The sequence below is a fragment of the Muntiacus reevesi genome, chromosome 2, assembly GCF_963930625.1.
Source record: "Muntiacus reevesi chromosome 2, mMunRee1.1, whole genome shotgun sequence".
Classification (NCBI taxonomy): domain Eukaryota; kingdom Metazoa; phylum Chordata; class Mammalia; order Artiodactyla; family Cervidae; genus Muntiacus; species Muntiacus reevesi.
Genome location: NC_089250.1, coordinates 97,412,499 through 97,433,111, shown reverse-complemented (window position 1 = coordinate 97,433,111; position 20,613 = coordinate 97,412,499). Strand labels below are relative to the sequence as shown.

The 20,613-nt window shown below is 35.6% G+C and overlaps 1 protein-coding gene across 5 annotated transcripts in view; it reads right to left on the bottom strand.

Moving 5' to 3' along the window:
* Positions 1 to 20,613, bottom strand: part of CABCOCO1 (ciliary associated calcium binding coiled-coil 1) — a 165,022-nt gene that overhangs the window by 21,896 nt on the left and 122,513 nt on the right. The window contains exon 6 of one of the 5 annotated variants that reach the window (XM_065922402.1): positions 15,961 to 16,956. The exons of 3 other annotated variants lie outside the window; for them this stretch is intronic. In XM_065922402.1, the coding sequence (XP_065778474.1) occupies positions 16,921 to 16,956 (36 nt within the window). In that variant the 3' untranslated portion in view covers positions 15,961 to 16,920. Of the gene's footprint in view, positions 1 to 15,960; positions 16,957 to 18,343; positions 18,555 to 20,613 lie in introns of those variants that run through there. One more of the 5 variants, XM_065922404.1, reaches the window with a different exon arrangement.

Sequence of the window (20,613 nt, the reverse complement as noted above, 5' to 3'; positions counted from 1 at the left end):
GAATTTTTTTTTTTTTTGTATCTCTCCCCTGCCCTCCCACTATGACCTGTAACTCAGGCTGCTCCTCATCATGGTTGTCCAGTCCAGTTCCCTGACTTTACATTTTCCTCAAATCTAATGGTTAGATTCTTCCAGGGGGTGTCCATGGAGTTTTGCAAAAGGAATAGATTGTGGCGATGAGACCAGAATATTAGAATGAGTGTAGCCTGTTCCCTGATGAGGAAATTATTCAGGCCAGGAAAACCCTTGAAGGATCGTTCTGGTTTTCACACTTGTATGAACACAGCCTTGGTATGAGGGGTTGCTAATGAAGCTGGAGAATCTGGCCCAGCATGTTAATTTACTTGATTCAGGGAACTTCCTGGTATTTATAAATGAACTCTGTACATCAGACAACTGATATTTAGATAAGAAAATTGGAAAACAGCGCACGCTGTAAATATAGTGCTTCAGTGGATTGTAATACAAATTGATTCTAGCAAAGCTAATGTCATTTAAGCAATCAAAAACAAGCAAGGACAATGAGTTACTGTTTCAAAATTCTTCTGTTAGATATGAGAAAGCAGAACTAAACCCATAATAATAAGTAAGGCACACTGCAAAACTAAGTCATAGTATTAATTGAGTTAATCTAATTATTCAATCTATAACTGGACCTTAACAGATTTGGGATTGGAGTATCATTGAAAATATAAGTCCACTGATTATCATCATTACCCTAGGAAAGATGAAGCTTTTATTTCTGAAGGATTTGGAGTTCAGGTCATGTGGTGAAGAACAGATAGAGCATCAAAATGTTATGAAAAGACATATTCTATTTCTGTAGCTTCTGTTTGTATTTGAAACATTTTATTCTCTTTCAGCTCAGCAGTGATGGTAAATACTAAGAAATGACTGGGAAGATAAGATTTTATAGTAATTCTTTATTCCTAAAAAATACCATTTCTTTACAGTTTATTTTGTTATAATCATTTGTTTACTTATTTATAAATAATTTTAATTTGGTTTGGATACAGAAATATAGCATTGTAACTAACTTATCCTTTGTCAGATCAATTTTTCTATTGGTAGATCAAAAGCTATTTTATTACTTTAATGAGAATTTAAAAAAAGTGTTTGCTGTTATATCTCTGAACTTCACCATCTCACTAGCATCTGTCAGCTTTAATCACCTACAAAAACTACCTTATGAAGATTACCTTATCAGAAAAAGTGTCATCTTGTGAGCTTAGGTGTGAGAATTGCAAAATAAAGCTGAGCTACACTAACAACTGCTGTGCTAATTTATTGTAAATTATGTTTTTTTGTTTGCAGAGATAAGACATGAGAAGTGTTTCTATTTAAATTCATTTCCTATTATTTTAACATAAATAACAAATAGCTCAACAACAACAAAAGAACATAGAATATTCCTTAAATGGTTCTAGTGACAGTGAAATTTATTTTCTAAGTTATTGGTACCAGTCATGTCATTCCATTTTAGGTGCAGAATCAGACAGCACAATTAAGACAAAATATGGATGCTTAGAATGCTAAATGGAAATTGCCAATTGTCATGTGAAGAGTGATGATAGGATATGAACTGGAAATAATTGCACAGCAAGCTGGTCTACAACAAAGCTTTAATTCACTGGGCTGACACTGTAAACTCATAATGTGTCGACCTGGCACCAGTCACGATAGATTATGGCTGTTCAGAACACATAAGCATGCCCCTTTTAAGAGTATTGTGGGAACTGTAGTTCAGATGACCCCAGAAAAAACACTGCAATGGTTTTACACAAGCTGGTTCTTTAAGAAATGAAAAAAATCATGATGAGTGGTTATATTATTAAGATTCAGAACTAGGTGGCAATGAATCACATGAAGTTATCACCTTTAAATCATCAGACAGTATAAATTGGGTCCTATAAAGTACCATGAGTCTCAATGCATTTTTAACAAGATGAACTTCTTATATAAACAAGATTTTATTATTATATTTATTATTATTATTATATTAAAACTAGAGTGGAGTTTAGTGCTCATAAAAGTGAAGGGCTAATGCTGCTAGCTTGAGCCAGAAAGAGTATAGGCCTATATTTGGAGACTGCTTTATGTAGCTCTGCCAATAAATTTTGACCTATTCTTGTTCTTATGAGTCAATGCCAAACATGGAAACTTGTATGATTCTTTTAAAAATGCATTAGTGGATAAGCATGTGGTAAGAGGACCCCAGGTCTATTTTTTAACCTAAACTGGAATTTGAACTCTAGACTAGAGAACCACTTGCAAGTCAACCCAATTATTTCATACTCCCAACACCTTAAAAAAAACACATTGTTATTATTCAAAGAAAATAGAGTGGAAATACCATTTAAGAGAAAAATAAAAAGCCATTTTGCTGGCTTTGCTCTGATTTTCTTCTAGTAAGCTTTATGCTGTACCAGATTGCATTTAAAAGAAGAGTTTTTCGTCTTGTATAAGATTTAGATTTCAGTTCAATTCAATTGATCATTCCATCCAGGCAGCCCCATCACAGGCAGGATTTCTGCTCTTATAGGAGTTAGTCTGGAGGTGGAATTAGAAGGCAGGGGATACAAATACCTGTATAATCAATTATAACAATAAGTGAAAATGACTACCATTAGGTTAGAAGAGAGGACTACTGGGCTAGTCCCACTTTATTTAGCTGACGACTGAATGACTGAGTGATGTGCCAGTTAAAGACAAGAACAGAGAAGGGAAGGGAAGGGCAAGGTAGAGTATGTGGGTGAATACTGTGTCAGCTGGTTACTCTCATTATAATCACCCAAAGGCAGAGGAATAAGTGGCATTAAATAACTTGCATATGGAAACATGTTAAAATAAATTTGGCTCTTGAAGAAGTTGAGCATAGTTGTTAATTACTGATAAATGTTACTCTAATTATAAAGAAGAACAGAACAAATACTATTATTGGTTGATGATTCTTTTTTGCTTTAAATGTTTACAGTTGAAGGGACACAGATAGACCTCCGCGCACAGATTATGAAAAACACATTTGATAGCTAAATATAAAAATCCAGATATTAATAACTACTGACATTTATGTAGTCCTTTCCTCCCAAAGCCCTTGACAAACATTAATGACTATATATACACAAGAATAGCACTAAAATGCTGCTGCTCTTGCAAATGACTAGATACTAATCCAAGACAAAAGTAGCAAATGGTTGATTTACTTAAATATAGGTCTGTAGACTAAAGGTGTGCATTTAGAAACACAAGACCACATTTCAAAATGTTTACCATATTTTATTTCAACATTATTGAATTACTGGGCTTTTTAAACTCCATTCTCTTATTAAGACACTTAAGGTGCTTGTATTTTTTCTTAGATGTTGGTTTATGATTGTTGTACAGCAGTGAATACCAGGGTTGACGGCATCTCCTTTCTAAAGACATCAGCTCTGACTCTTTAGTGCCTCCTAGCACTGATGTGCCAGTGAAACACAGGACTGCCTCCTACTGAAAGACTAGTTTTGTTTCATTGCCAACCAAGATTGTTACTAGTTACATGAGAAAAACTATCTGGCTCAAATAAGTTTAATTTATGAAATATTAGATCAAATTTGAATTGTTGCTTAGTGACACTGATTGGAAAGATGCCATGTTTGTTGTTATTAACTTAAATAAAGTGTAAATTACCTTGCAATCATAATTTTTAAAGACCAGAAAACAAAATGTTTAATGTATACTCTTAGGGTTCTTACTGTAAAGTATTAATTATGTTATTGCATTCTCAATTTCATTGCATTCTGGCAATGACAGAAATATAATTAAAGTTTCTTGACATTTCCTGTAATGATATTATACTCTGGAAATTTTCAATTCAGGGATTACTGCAAATCACTTGCTTTAAATTTTAACATTCCTTCCTTCTCTATAAATCCTATGCATTCTCAAAGGTTCAGCTAAACTCCCAGCTCCTCCTTAAAGCTTTCATAATTTTTTCAGAAAACCAGGCACTCTGTTTTTAAAATTCTCATTTATGTAATCATTTGCAGTGTGACTTCACTGAGGATGCACTATAAAACAGCACTGTCTAGGCCCTAGGTTTTCAGGGATGATCAAATATTTCAAATATTCCTCTACTTTCAAGCAGGTCACAATTTAGAGTGTACATGGGGTTCTTGGTAGGGATGACATACAAGATAATTTGCAGAGTGAAGTAACTGCTAGAAGAATATGTAGGGTGTTCTAGAAATAGAGAGGAAAGACAGCTACTTCATTCTGATAGAACAGAGCAGAGGAAGGGATTCAGGAAAAGTGTAAAGGGGAGATGGTACCTGTATTAAATTGTGAAGGATAAATAGGGATTAGCATGCAGATGGGGTTGAGTAAAGAGAAAATCCCATACACAAAGACAGACAGAGGAAGTGCATGTTCAAAAGTATAGACAGTAAGGAGAGCATTCCAGGACAGGAGATGCACACAGTGTTGGTGAAAGTTGGGGTCAATCAGGTCTAGGTTGAGTTTCAGCTTGCACATTTAATAACTACACAACTTTTAGACAAGTCACTTAATTTCCTGTAACACTTATGTTTTCAGCCTGTCATATGGGGCAAGTAACCTTTTGACTGACATCATCCATTGGTAGAGCCCATTTCCTTGAGGATTTTATGGGAACATCTCAAAAAGTCAAAGATCAGAACAACTGAAATAAAAGTTATCATGTGAAATTTTGTTTGAGGCATGCTAATGTTTTAAATATTTAAATGTTTAAAGGTTTTAAATTTAAAATGTGATGTATAATCTTTTAGAGTCAGTCATGTCTAGAAGTAAGTGTATATTTGTCTTTTGCTATAGCTACACTGAAACGATGGAGAAAAAAAGAAATTAAGGGATTTATTTCCATATGTCCAAATAATATCCAGCAATTTTTAAAACAAGTTTAGCAAAAGTTAGAACAATGCATTTCCTTCATCATTTGCTGAGAAGAAGGCTGCTTGATTAATGTAATTAAAGGGTTGCTTGTAACTCAAGACTCAATTAAAAAAATAAATTTGGCCTTATTACTTTACTTCCAACTGGTGGTTTTCCTAGCGTGATTTTTGAGCTAAAATCTGCGGCTGCTTTGTTCATGACACATAAATTGTTTTAGCACATCCTTTCCCCTGCTGTGCATATGATTAAGAAAGCAGAGGTTAAATAGTGCAGTAAAGAATTGGGTAAATTCATTCTATTTTTGCTCACAGCGCCTTTTATCCCCCACCCCCCCAGCCCCCAACCCTTTTAGGACTTGGAAAGTGCAAAAACCTATTATCTCCTTCTGAAATTATTTAAGATATGTTCTTAGGCTGAAAATGTAACTTCTCTCTCTTAACATTTTCTAGTACACTGATTTTGTGATGCCTGTGCTATAGATATTATTTGTATTGGCAAGAAAACCAAATGCAATGCATCCTACGATTTATTGAGTGCTCATGTATGCTAGGCATTTTGCGCACATTGTTCTATTTTCACTTGCAATAATCCTATGAAATAGGAATAATCATTCTCATTTTAAGATAAGGAACAAAAGGCTCTGAGAGGTTATGTTATTGTTCAAAGACCCCATGATTAGCAGGTAACAGAGCTAAGGTGCTAACCCTGGTCTCTTTCATTCTAAACCTTGGTTCTTATCTATTTGCATTTTTTTTTTTTTTTGTAGGTAGAGTTTGATTTACAAGATTTAAATAAAATTCTGGTAGAGCATCTTGCATATATAGTTGGTGCAATACATGTTAAATGCAACTAAATGAAAATGTTATGCTCATGAGCACAAAGAGAAGTCAGTTGTTGCTCTCTTTGAGTTTACAGTCTAATGTGGGCATGACTATAAGGTACAATGTGACAAGCAGCCTGAAAGGCAGTGTAGTATAGTGAGGAAATCATGACAAACTCAGCATGTCTGATAGAGTTCTTTATCTCTTTCCTTAAGCCTGTTTCTTCTCCAGGCGTCAAGGTAATGGTGATAATATTCACCCAGCTGTTTAAATCAGAATCGTGACGGAGGCGTGGGTCATCCTTGATAATCTCCTATTTCCTCATGCTTTACATCCAATGCTTCAGCCACTCCTGCCAGATCTGCTCTGAAATATATTTGGAATCTAATTCTCTCTAACTTTTCTACTACCACCCTTTCCAGCATCCCAGACCAGAGCCATCACTTTCTCATTGGTCTTCCTGCTCCCCTATCCAGTCAGAACCAGGTACAAGGTGCAGCCAGGGCAGGCTTTGTGGAGCCTTAAGTTAAATTATGAAAAAAATTACATACACAAGTGATCTACAGAAATCACACAAGTGAATATATATATGTATATATATGAAAGGAATTAACAACAAATTAAATATATTAAAAAGCTGACAAATTCCACAAATATTGCAAAATAAAAAAATTAATAACTGTCAACTGCTTGACCTATATCTGTAATGCATCTCACTTTACTTTTGGGACTTCCTATTCTAATCAGCTCTTTATATGACAAAATGTTGTAATATTATTTTCCACAGAAAGACTAGAAAGATTATCTAGCCTTCCTCTAGCTTGATTAATGCAAATTGTTATAATTATTGATATAGTTCAGAAAAATTTCAGCTTCACAACTCATTATAGGTAATATCATGTGGCTTTTAGGACTGATGTCAAATTTTTAAAAACCTGTAGCAAGATTCCTCCATATATGAAATGTAAGACTATAAGGTCTTTTCAGATTCTCTTATACAGTTTAAAATAATCCTTATAAAGATGGCGCTCATTAAGCAATTTCTGTCAATATCTTCACTGTAGATGTATATTATATATTTGATGTTATCGTTAATGTTAGATTTTTTGCTAAAAAGGCAAGAAATTAAAATCTTTTTACAATGTGTTCATGTGAAAGATGGCACTCATTAAGCAATTTCTGTCAATATCTTCACTGTAGATGTATGTTATAAATTTGATGTTATTGTTAATGTTAGTATTTTTTGGTAAAAAGGCAAGAAATTAAAATCTTTTTACAATGTGTTCATGTGATTCACTCCTTTTTACTAACTGGACTATCAAGCAACCTGGCCTAGACATTGCTTCTATTTAAAATGTATGTTTTCCTCTTATTGAGTTACTACTTTTGTTATGATCTCAATTTTTTTGAGGGGTTACAATTTATTCACTGATGTCAGAATAATTTCTATTGATTTAGTTTCTCATCTGCATTGCTCTTATTTTATATTCTACTATATTTTGAATTTTTCTCAGTTCTTTATAAAGCAATTTAAAGATGACAAAAGAAGGTGCTCTGAATATAAGTCCAAATCAGAAGTTGTTAATTTCTCACTTGTTGAATTAAAACACTCCAAAAGTCTGCCCAAATTCCAGTTAAGATGATATATTCAAAATTTGTTGAATAAAATGTTTGCATTTCATTTGCACTTGGGTTTTTATTCCAAATCTTCAAAAATATATTTGAGTTCTTAAAATGTCATTTAACTCATATTACAAGACTTAAATAACTTTTTACATAGCTGATGACTGTTAGAATTTTCCACAGACTAGCTTCTCCCTCCATAGGCTTCAAACCTGGTTTCTCGAGACACCACTACTCACACGTGCCCAGGCCCTGGCCCTAAAGAACACACTCACATTACAATGTGACCTTGTATCATGATGCAACCTCTGCATCATGATGTCACAGTGCATGGCAGAAGCCACACTTGCACAAAGATGGCTAGATAAAGACTATTAGATATGAGTTCCCTCTCCCAGTTCAATCGGTGACTTTTCTAATGTACTTATCTAGCCATAAATCTCCAACTGTATGTAGGAAATTTATGTTTTGTCATTTCAGTATCACATTGAATTTAATGTATTTAACACTAAGCTCAACATCACAACCCTTAGTATCATTATGAAAATTGTCTTTTCTAATTATGTCAACAGCACAATTACTTTTAGATCCTTTTATTCAAATCTGTACAAGTTTTGACTTGTCTTAATTTAGTCTTTCATATCCAAATTGTCATCAACTTCTATTTTAAATTTTCTTTATAGTAGTTTTTACATATGTCTATTCCTTTCCATTTCAATTGCTATATCCTAGTTCTATTTTTTAATCATTTCTCAATTTCCTAATTTAGCTTTCTGTTCCCCAATCACTTTTCATTTCACAATGTTGTGTATAACATTGCCAAGTTAACTTTGCTCAAAATACTGCTTTTATCAACTTCTTTTCATTACATTTAGATCACAGTTCTTACCAAAGATGGAATAAGAAGAGCTCAAATTTCTTAAGAATTAAAGTTACTTTCGTATCTATCAAATATTAATTAGGATGAATTGAGTGGAAAGCCATGCTGAATTTGACAGCCGTCTGATTTATAGCATATTTTCTGCATAGAACTTTATTTCCAAGTTGTAGCAATTCTCAGCCTCTCTACCAGGATTTCCAGCGAATTCAGCCTTCATGCCCAAGTCATCTACTGTTTATAATGAATTAACTTCTTTCCTGTGCATCTTGAATCTTACTAGCTATGTGCCATCCTTGAGAAAATAATCATATTTAATCAAATACAATTATTTAAACAATTTTCTGTAGGACATAGTTCTCTTGTAGAACTGCTGTTAAAAAGGCTGATACAGTAACTGAAATAAACCATAACTGATATAAACTGCTAATAAAATGTTACAAATAGAGATTCTGGATCTACCTTACTGACTTAGGGGGAAAAAACCCACTTCATTTATAATTAGCAATGTCCATTTGCATACAAACAATGCTGCCAAATTCAAACCCTGGCCTACTTAAGAGAATAGAGGCTGTTTATAAACAGCTTCCATGTAATATTGTCTATATTATTTGTCTTTGTTATTTTACAGGCTAAAGTTTTATTATTAGTGCAGACCAGGCTGATAGTGAATTTATGAGGCTTTTAACTATTTATAATTTGCCAGAGGATCCAAACTGCTACAACATATATTGTCCAATATAACTGTTATATAATATAAGGTATATTACAGTAATTTTCAAGTTAGAATTATGTGAAATCTACACATATTTAGAGAGGTCAACTGTAATAAAACATTTTGATTCTTGAGCTATCATTAAAAACGCTTTAAATTTAATTTTTAAAATGAAAAGTGGATAATACTTGTTTGTTGACACTATATGGTAGTGACATTGGTGCAGTGGGACAGCATTTAGCTGTTAAAGTGACAGAAAATCCAAAATTCAGCAGCTTTAACAAGACAGTATTTTATCGTGTCTTCACATAAAATTTCAGAAGTAAGCAAAAGAAAGCTGCTACACAGCACACACACAGCAACTTTGACTCTGCTCCGTATGAAGTCTTTTGGGGTCTGGGCTCCTTCTAGCTTGTTGCTCCTCTGTGCTGGCCTCCAGTCCCGAGATAACCTCCTGGTCCAAAATGCTTGCTCCATCTGAAGCCATCCTTTTCATAGTCTACCCAGAAAAATAGGAGAAAGGCAAAAAGAAGGGAAGAGATGGGAATACCAGACCACCTGACTTGCCTCCTGAGAAATCTGAATGCAGGTCAAGAAGCAAGTTAGAATTTGACATGGAACAACAGACTGGTTCCAAATCGGGAAAGGAGTATGTCAAGGCTGTATATTGTCAACCTGCTTATTTTTCATATATGCATAGTACATCATGAAAAATGCTGGGCTGGATGAAACACAAGCTGGAATCAAGATTGCCGGGAGAAACATCAATAACCTCAGATATGCAGATGACACCACCTTTATGGCAAAAAGTGAAGAACTAAAGAGCCTTTTGATGAAAGTGAAAGAGGAGAGTGAAAAAGTTGGCTTAAAACTCAACATTCAGAAAACTAAGATCATGGCATCCTGTCCCATCACTTCATGGCAAATAGATGGGGAAACAGTGGAAACAGCAAGAGACTTTATTTTTTGGGGCTCCAAAATCACTGCAGATGGTGACTGCAGCCATGAAATTAAATGACACTTGCTTCTTGGAAGTAAAGTTATGACCAACCTAGAGAGCATACTAAAAAGCAGAGACATTATTTTGCCAACAAAAGTCCATCTAGTCAAAGCTATGGTTTTTCCAGTAGTCATGTATGGATGCGAGAGTTGGACTATAGAGAAAGCTGAGTGCTGAAGAATTGCTTTTGAACTGTGGTGTGGTGTTGGAGAAGACTCTTGAGAGTCCCTTGGAATGCAAGGAGATCCAACCTGTCAATCCTAAAGGAAATCAGTCCTGAACATTCATTAGAAGGACTGATGCTGAAGCTGAAACTCCAATACTTTGGCCACATGATGTTAAGAACCGACTCATTGGAAAAGACTCTGATGCTGGGAAAGATTATAGGCAGGAGGAGAAAGGGATGATAGAGGATGAGACAGCTGGATGGCATCACCGATGTGATGGACAGGAGTTTGAGTAGGCTCTGGGAGTTGGTGATGGACAGGGAAGCCTGATGTGCTACAGTTCATGGGGTCGCAAAGAGTCGGACACAACTGAGAGGCTGAACTGAACTGAAAAAGAAGGGTGTGCTCCCTCCTTTTAATGACAATTCCATTAAGATTCACGCTTGACTTCTGCTTACATTCCATCAGCCAAAACTGTTTTGGCTAAGTTTACTTACTCACTCACTGAAAAGGATGCTGGGAAATGAAGTCTATCCTAGCCAATCATCTGCCCAGTAAAATTTTTCTATGAGGGGAAAAGGGAAAGAAGGGGGAGAATGGATGCTGGGAGACAACTCAAGAGACTCTACCACAAATCCTATAATCCTAACTTTATCTAATAATAAACCATTCATACTGCATTCTGATGGAGAGGGTAGATCCTATGCCAGAAAATTACACCCAGTTGGGCAGGGAAACTTTAGTCAACGGTTTTTCAGCCATGCTTGTACATCAAAATCACCATGGAACTTTTAAGAACTAGTGATGCCAAACTCTATCTAGACTCACTTATAAACTCTATCTAGAATTATGGTGGAAGGGATCAAAAGTTTATTTGTATAAGCACTATAGGTGATTAAGATACCTGGCCATGTTTGGATAGGGTTTCATGGTGGGATATCTGAACCACATTATTTCAGGCTAAAAAAAGGGAAGATGGACTCAGAGTTGTTATAAATATTCCTTTTATCCTTCATTTATCTGACTTGGTCACCTATTTGTATTTTCCTTAACTTTCAGCAAGCCTTCAGAGTGGTTTTGCCACAGCTCATATGGCAGAGGGTATAGAAGGGGGAATAGGAATTTACAACTTTTTTTTTCATTTATTTTTATTAGTTGGAGGCTAATTGCTTTACAATATTGTAGTGGTTTTTGCCATACATTGACATGAATTAGCCATGGATTTACATGTGTTCTCCATCCTGAACCCCCCCTCCCACTCCCTCCCCATTCCATCCCTCTGGGTCACCCCAGTGCACCAGCCCTGAGCACTTGTCTCATGCATCCAACCTGGGCTGGTGATCTGTTTCACACTTGATAATTTTGATGCTATTCTCTCAGATCATCCCACCCTTGCCTTCTCCCATAGAGTCTAAAAGTCTGTTCTATACATCTGTGTCTCTTTTTCTGTCTTGCATATAGGGTTATCATTACCACCTTTCTAAATTCCATATATATGCATTAGTATACTGTATTGGTCTTTATCTTTCTGGCTTACTTCACTCTGTATAATGGGATCCAGTTTCATCCATCTCATTAGAACTGATTCAAATGTATTCTTTTTAATGGCTGAGTAATATTCCATTGTGTATATGTACCATAGTTTCCTTATCCATTCGTCTGCTGATGGGCATCTAGGTTGCTTCCATGTCCTGGCAATTATAAACAGTGCTGCAATGAACATTGGGGTGCACGTGTCTCTTTCAGTTCTGGTTTCCTTGGTGTGTGTGCCCAGGAGTGGGATTGCTGGGTCACATGGCAGTTCTATTTCCAGTTTTTTAAGGAATCTCCACACTGTTCTCCATAGTGGCTGTACTAGTTTGCATTCCCACCAACAGTGTAAGAGGGTTCCCGTTTCTCCACACCCTCTCCAGCATTTATTGCTTGTAGACTTTTGGATAGCAGCCATTCTGACTGGCGTGTAATGGTACCTCATTGTGGTTTTGATTTGCATGTCTCTGATAATGAGTGATGTTGAGCATCTTTTCATGTGTTTGTTAGTCATCTGTATGTCTTCTTTGGATAAATGTCTATTTAGTTCTTTAGCCCATTTTTTGATTGGGTCATTTATTTTTCTGGAATTGAGCTGCAGGTGTTGCTTGTATATTTTTGAGATTAATCCTTTGTCTGTTGCTTTGTTTGCTATTATTTTCTCCCATTCTGAAGGCTGTCTTTTCACCTTGCTTGTAGTTTCCTTTGTTGTGCAAAAGCTTTTAAGTTTAATTAGGTCCCATTTGTTTATTTGTGCTTTTACTTCCAATATTCTGGGAGGTGGGTCATAGAGGATCCTGCTGTGATTTATGTCAGAGAGTGTTTTGCCTATGTTCTCCTCTAGGAGTTTTATAGTTTCTGGTCTTACATTTGGATCTTTAATCCATTTTGAGTTTATTTTTGTGTATGGTGTTAGAAGGTGTTCTAGTTTCATTCTTTTACAAGTGGTTGACCAATTTTCCCAGCACCACTTGTTAAAGAGGTTGTCTTTTTTCCATTGTATATTCTTGCCTCCTTTGTCAAAGATAAGGTGTCCATAGGTATGTGGATTTATCTCTGGGCTTTGTACTGTGGAGAATCTTTTCACCATTAATCTACAAGTTTTATTATCAATGCTGTATGGATGGAGAAGTCTTGAGGCTAATAGAAGAATAAGACCGAAATCCAGAGGCAGGAGACTTAAGCCCAAAGCCTGAGAACACCAGAGAACTCCTGACTACAGGGAACATTAAGTAATAAGAGATCATCCAAAAGCCTCCATACCTACACTGAAACCAACCACCACCCAAGAGCCAATAAGTTCCAGAGCAAGACATACCACACAAATTCTCTAGCAATGCAGGAACATACAGGCTCAACATACAGGCGGCCCAAAGTCACACCAAACCCATACACCCATCTCAAAACTCACTATTGGACACTCCATTGCCCTCCAGAGAGAAGAAATCCAGTTCCACCCACCAGAACACCGATGCAAGCTTCCCTAACCAGCAAACCTTGACAAGGCAAGTGTCTAACCCTACCCACTGGGAGAAACCTCCACAATAAAAAGGAACCACAGACCACCAGAATACAGAAAGGCCACCCCAAACACATCAATCTAAAGAAGATGAAAAGGCAGAGAAATACCCAGCAGGTAAAGGAACATGAAAAATGCCCACCAAGACAAACAAAAGAGGAGGAGATAGGGAATCTACCTGAAAAAGAATTTAGAATAATGATACTCTAAATGTTTAACAAGCAAGAAATGTTTAACAAGGACCTAGAAGAAATATAAAAGAGTCAACTAAAAATGAATAATGCAATAAATGAGATCAAAAACACTCTGGAGGGAACCAACAGTAGAATAACGGAGGCAGAAGATAAGATAAGTGAGGTAGAAGATAAAATGGTGGAAATAAATGAAGCAGAGAGGAAAAAAGAATCAAAAGAAATGAGGACAACCTCAGGGACCTCTGGGACAATTCGAATGCCCAGCATTCGAATCATAGGAGTCCCAGAAGAAGAAGACAAAAAGAAAGGCCATGAGAAAATACTCAAGGAGATAATAGCTGAAAACTTCCCTAAAATGGGGAAGGAAATAGTCACCCAAGTCCAAGAAACCCAGAGAGTCCCAAACAGGATAAACCCAAGGCGAAACACCCCAAGACACATATTAGTCAAATTAACAAAGATCAAACACAAAGAACAAATATTAAAAGCAGCAAGGGAGAAACAACAAATAACACACAAGGGGATTCCCACAAGGATAACAGCTGATCTTTCAACAGAAACTCTTCGGGCCAGAAGGGAATGGCAGGACATACTTAAAGTAATGAAAGAGAATAACCTACAACCCAGATTACTGTACCTAGCAAGGATCTCATTCAGATGAAGGAGAATTCAAAAGCTTTACAGACAAGCAAAAGTTGAGAGAATTCAGCACCACCAAACCAGCTCTCCAACAAATGCTAAAGGATCTTCTCTAGACAGGAAACACAGAAAGGTTGTATAAACGCGAACCCAAAACAACAAAGTAAATGGCAACGGGACCATACTTATCAATAATTATCTTAAATGTAAATGGGTTGAATGTCCCAACCCAAAGACAAAGACTGGGTGAATGGATACAAAAGCAAGACCCCTATATATGCTGTCTACAAGAGACCCACCTCAAAACAAGGGACACATACAGACTGAAAGTGAAGGGCTGGAAAAAAATATTTCACGCAAACGGAGAGCAAAAGAAAGCAGGAGTCGCAATACTAATATCAGATAAAATAGACTTTAAAATAAAGGCTGTGAAAAGAGACAAAGAAGGACACTACATAATGATCAAAGGATCAATCCAAGAAGAAGATATAACAATTATAAATATATATGCACCCAACATAGGAGCACCGCAATATGTACGAGAAATGCTAATGAGTATGAAAGGGGAAATTAACAATAATGACTTTTCTTTAAAAATTTTCCTGCAAGGAACTTAGGTGGCAATGACAACATTCACAGCTATAAATGGACTACTTGAAGGCAACGTCTTCAACTTTTTCAGAAGGACCTCCAGGGTCTATACCATGGTGGAAGCTGGAGAAATGTTAGTGTGAGGTAATAACTAAGATACACTGGTCCCAGACTGATTTATCTAAGTCTGGCTGCTCCAGAGACTTTTGGTGGGAAACTGAAACTCAAGATTTAAGGATTGACATTACCTAGTCTTATTTCACGTAGCAGACTTTATTTGATTTTATTGACAGAAAGTGGCTCTCGGGTCTGCCTGGAGTCTAGAAAGAAAGATCAAGTTCCTGCTGAATTAGCTGTCGTAGGAGGCTGTAGTCTAATCCCCATGTGTTCCCTTTTGACTGCGGACCATGTGAACCTCATTTTGTGAACACCTTTTGAGGTTTATCCTGGATCCCTCTGAGAGAAATTTTCTGGCTAGGACCTAATTTTATTCCATTGACTTCATGGTTGTAGAAAGATACCTTCAATTCACCGTTGCTCATCAGTGGAACTCTCTGTATTTCCGGTCTTGGAAAATCTCATTCTTCTCTTGGATTCTCTTTAGAACACAGGAGAATGCTCAGTACTAACATGCTTCATTTAAAAATTTAAGATTACTTTTAGGTTAGGTTGAATTTCTCAACTATGGTTCAAATCTCACCTGGTCTCACTAATGAAACTAGTTTTACTAAAAGAAGCTAATGCCATCCTCCACTCTGGTCCACATTATTTCACCTTATTTTTGTTCTTATTTTAAGATTTTGTCCAACACTTCTACTTTGGATGAGTTTACTCATAATCTCTTTGATCATGGCTATTGCTTTAGAAAGAGTTCCACTTATTTCTCTAGTTATGAATGCTGCCAGTTGTGTAATAGTCTGTAATTTCAGACATTTAAACTTTGAAAAACCAAAACCAGTGTTTTCCCCTTTCAATTTGCAGGAGACAGATTTAAAGAGACTTAAGTAAGGAGGCAAAAATCCATTTTATTTGTTGTTGACATAAAATGTTGCAGATAGCTTTCTGGCTTTTGTCTCAACTCTCTTTAGTTGTTTTTGTTTTTTTTTCACCTCCTACTTCCTTCAGGAAAGTCTTGATTAGGTTCTAGGGGTTCTTAACATCTGTTTAATTTTCCATTAAAGAAGTAAGGTGTGTTTTGAGTAGTTAGCAGACATCCTTGTATCAGCAAATGGAAAAGGTTGAGTAATAAAGCAGTGGGCCACTGGAGCAAAAGACTAAATACTATTGGTGAAAGAGTAATTGTGGTTTTGGATCGTGAATTTTAAATTATTATAACTAGGTTTAAACAACATCTTTATTAATCAAAATAGGAACCATTACAATCAACATGCCAATGAGAAATAAGTTTATTTCTGTAGCATAAAAATTCATGCTTTGGGATGTGATGAACTCTTGGGAAGCATTTTCTGCCTCTTGCTGGTTGTGGAAATATTTTCCCTTTACAAAAAGTTGTGATGCTTGAAGAAGTAGTAGTCTGTTGGCAAGAGGTCAGGTGAATATGGCAGATGAGGCAAAACTTCATAGCCCAATTTGTTCAACTTTTGAAGTGTTGGTTGTGTGATGGGCAGTCAGGCATTGTTGTGGAGAATTGGGCCCATTCTGTTGACCAATGCCGGCTGCAGGCACTGCAGTTTTTGATGCATCTCATTGGTTTGCTGAACATATTTCTCAGATGTAATGGTCTTGCCAGGATTCTGAAAGCTGTAGTGGATCAGATGGGCAACAGACCACCAAACAGTAACCATGACCTTTTTTTGGTGCAGGTTTGGCTTTGAGAAGTGCTTTGGAGCTTCTTCTTGGTTGAACCACTGAGTTGATCATTGCTGGTTGTCGTATAAAATCCACTTATTGTCGCACATCACAATCCAGTCAAGAAATGATTCATTGTTGTTGCATAGAATAGAGAAGACACTTCAGAACAAAGATTTTTTTTTTTTATCTGAGGTCAGCTCATGAGGTGCCCTCTTATCAAGCTTTTTCACCTTTCCAATTTGCTTCAAATGCCAAATGACCGTAGAAAGGTCGGCGTGGAGTTCTTTGGCAACCTCCTGTGTAAGAGGATCAGCTTCGATGATTGCTCTCAATAGGTCACTGTCAACTTCTGATGGCCGCCCACTGCACTCCTCATCTTCAAGGCTCTCATCTTCTTTGCAAAACTTCTTAAACCACCACTGTACTTTATGTTCATTAGCAGTTCCTGGGCCAAATATGTTGTTGATGTTGCAAATTGTCTCTGCTGCTTTATGACCCATTTTGAATTTGAATAAGAAAATAACTCAAATTTGCTTTTTGTCTAACGTAATTTCCCTAGTCTAAAATAAATATAAAATAAACAGCAATAAGTTATTAGCATAAAAATAAAGTGAAATATGTTCATTAAAATGATGTATAACATAACCACATTTATTTAAAAATGTATTCCAATACCAAACAGCAAATTTCAACAAGGCAAAACCGCAATTACTTCTGCACCATCCTAATACAACAGCAACTACTGGACACCTAAATCCACTGATCTGAGAATGTTGTACATACTGAACTTGATTATAAATGTGGACCAAGAGTAAAAAGGTCTTGAGATGGATACACACACACACATACACACACACATGTGCCTGCCACATATGATAATAAACATTACATTACTATACTCCTGAAATGAAAAGAAATTTTAGAGCTGGAAGCAAAAATAGGCTAAATTATTTTAAAATATTAATAAATACCTAATATAGGATAATTGATTTATCCTCAGATAAAAGTTTAAATCTTAAACTGGGGAAAAAAAAAGCTAGAGTTAAAAAAAGTCAGCTCTTGCACAGTGTTTGGTATATATATATATATGAGTGTACATTCTAGACTAAACTTTTATTATCAGTTTTTCTGTTGTAATTTAAAAACATTATAGTTTTTATGCTTCTAACAATCAAACTCTTTATGACATAAATCTAAGAATGTCTTAGCTGAAAAATTTATCTTTCTAGTTAAGGGCTTGATTATTCTCTTTCCTCTTTATTATATGATCATTTAAGGAAAAATCAAGGAAAAACACATCTTAAGAAAATAAAGAAATATAGATAAAAAGCTGACATTCCTCAGTTAGTACTTTGAACTGCAAATTTTCTGAACTGTGAATGCTTTTATATTTAAAAGTAATTTAACATCTAGTTATAAACAACAAAAAAAGGACCAAGTTAAATTAAACTTTGGTAGCTTGAATGTAATGATTTTGTCACTTTGAAAATCATCCTCATGGGTATAAAAATAAAGTTTTAACCAAACCTCCACAGGAGGGCACTATAGTGTGACTCTGGTATAAACTGCAACTATCGCAACCCATTCAGTCGTTATCTGACCCTTGATTAAACATCTAAAATAGTGAGTCCTTCTCCTGAATTAGAAAATTCTAGTCTTCAAAACTCAAGAGAGGTAGATTTCACATGTGGCAAATTTATTTTCTTAGTAAAAAAAAAAAAAACAAAAGAGTATAGGTAATTTAATCTTTCTTTTGTGCCATACATTCAACATAAAATCTTATCTCAAAATACAGCAAAAGTGGTAAGGTGCATGGTCTGGATGAGGCAGAATCTAAATAGGTTAAGGTTATATAATATTGAGACAACAGGAATATTTTAGAACTATCAGACTATGCAATCAAAACTAAAAGACACTAAAACAGATAAATGCATTTACTACTTATTGGTGGCATGTATTTATAAACAGTATATGTAAATTGTATATAAAATTGGTATAACAAATGGTATATGTTACTTATAATGGTATGTCTGTCTACCTAACTAGACAGTGGATAGGTAAATCAACATTAGTGAATGTAGAAACAGAATCAAAGTATAAACACCAAAGTGTCTCCAAACTGGTTCACCTCATCCCAGTAAGGATCTGAAAACATTTACTGCAATGATAAAGATGGAGATTTGATTCAAATTAAGATTTTTAAAATGCGCCTGGCTCTAACTTTCAATTCATTAGTGTATTTTCAAGTTTTATCCAAATTTTTGATATTTTTGATATTTTTTTGATATTTTATTAGAGTGAAATCAATATAAGAGTAACTGTAATCTTGGCAGTTATGAAGTGTCTTTGTGGTCCTTGCCTTATTATTCTGAGGACTAAGAGAATACTGTACAAGTCCAAAAAAGCTCCACTGAATAGAAAGTTTCATTAAATTTATAGAGCACCAAGAGCAGGGGTTACAGATATAGCTCTATAACTTTACATAACAGATCTGTTTCCATTAAGCAAATTACTCATTTCATTAGAGTTCTGCCAAAAAATGGCATTTAGGTAAATCCTAATAATGAAAGGAAAGGCTGGTAGAATGTTGCGGTGATGAAAATCCCCATATCAATGGCCTTAGCTTTTGGGTGCAACATGTCCCACTTTATGGTCTAATATTGATAGCTGCAGTATTCTGGAAATTTAAAGTTGAAACAAAATGATGTAACCACACTGCGAGCATGACAGCTTTCTGAATCTGCATTCTGTATTAGAAATGAATGGCATCATAATTTTATACAAATAAAGTGTTACTTAAAACAGGGTTTGCTAAACTTTTGATGGCTCACACCTGGTTGAATAATTAAATTTGCTGGTAATTAAAATGCTAGTTCATCACTCCCCTGGGGACTCAAGGCAGGCTGTTTTAATTTAAATATCTTTTCTTTTAGCTCATACTTACAGATTCTCTAGCCAATAAACAATTCAGACAGTAGATTTAAAAGCAATAAAAAATCAGAAAGACTTGGATACTCTACTTGCACATAATAAAAATTACTTTTATATACTACTCTTATGTAAAATTGGCAAATTATATAGTCAGATACTTAAATAATAGAATCATACAAGATCAAGGTTTTCCTTTGCTTTTTAAATCTGGAATCTAGCTAACCAGAACACCTATAAATTAGGAACAGAGGAATCTGGCTGGCTACAGTCCTTGGTGTCACAAAGAGTTGGACACAACTAAAGTAAGTTAGCATGTAAGTACACAATGTCCTCCAGATCCATTCATGTGTTGTTGTAAATGGTAAGATTTACTTCTTTTTAAAGACTGAGTAATATTCCATTATATTTCTGTACCGCATTTCCTTTCTCCATTCATTTGTTGATGCACATTTGGGTGGTTTCCATACATTGCCTATTGTGAATAATGCTGCAGTAAATATTGGGAATGCAGGGATCTCGCTGAAATCCTGATTTCAACTCTTTTGATTATATAATCAGATGCAGGATTGCTGGATCATATGGTAGTTCTATTTTTAACTTTTTTGAAGGATGTCATCATTTGCCAAGGTGACTGTGCCATTTAACATTCCCAACAACAGTGTACAAAAGTTTCAATTTCTTCACATATATAAATCTTGTGGTTTTGGTTTGCATTTCTCTGATAATTAGTGATACTGAGCATCTTTCACATATCTGTTGTCCATTTGTATGTCTACTTTGGAGAAATATCTGTTCAAGTTCCTTGCCCACTTTTAAAAACAGGTTATTTGGTTTTTCCTAGTTATAGAAGTTTATTATATTATAAATCAAGCTTTTATCAGATATATGATTTGAAAATATTTCCTCCCACTCTATAATTCGTCTTTTCACTGTTTTGTTTCCTTTGCTGTGCAGGAGCTTTTTAGTTTGATTTAGTCCCACTTGTCTATTTTTGCTTTTTTCTTTGTGCTTTTGGGCTTCCCTAGTAGCTCAGCTGATAAAGAACCTGCCTGCAATGCAGGAGATCCTGGTTTGATCCCTGGGTTGGGAAGATCCCCTGAAGAAGAGAATGGTTACCCACTGCCATATTCTGGCCTGGAGAATTCCATGGACTGAATAGTCCACGGGGCTGCAAAGAGTCAGACATGACTTTCACTTGCTTTGTGCTTTTGGCATCATAGTCAAAAGTCACTGCAGGACCCATATCATTTCCCCTATGTTTTCTTCTAAGAGCTTTACAGTTTCAG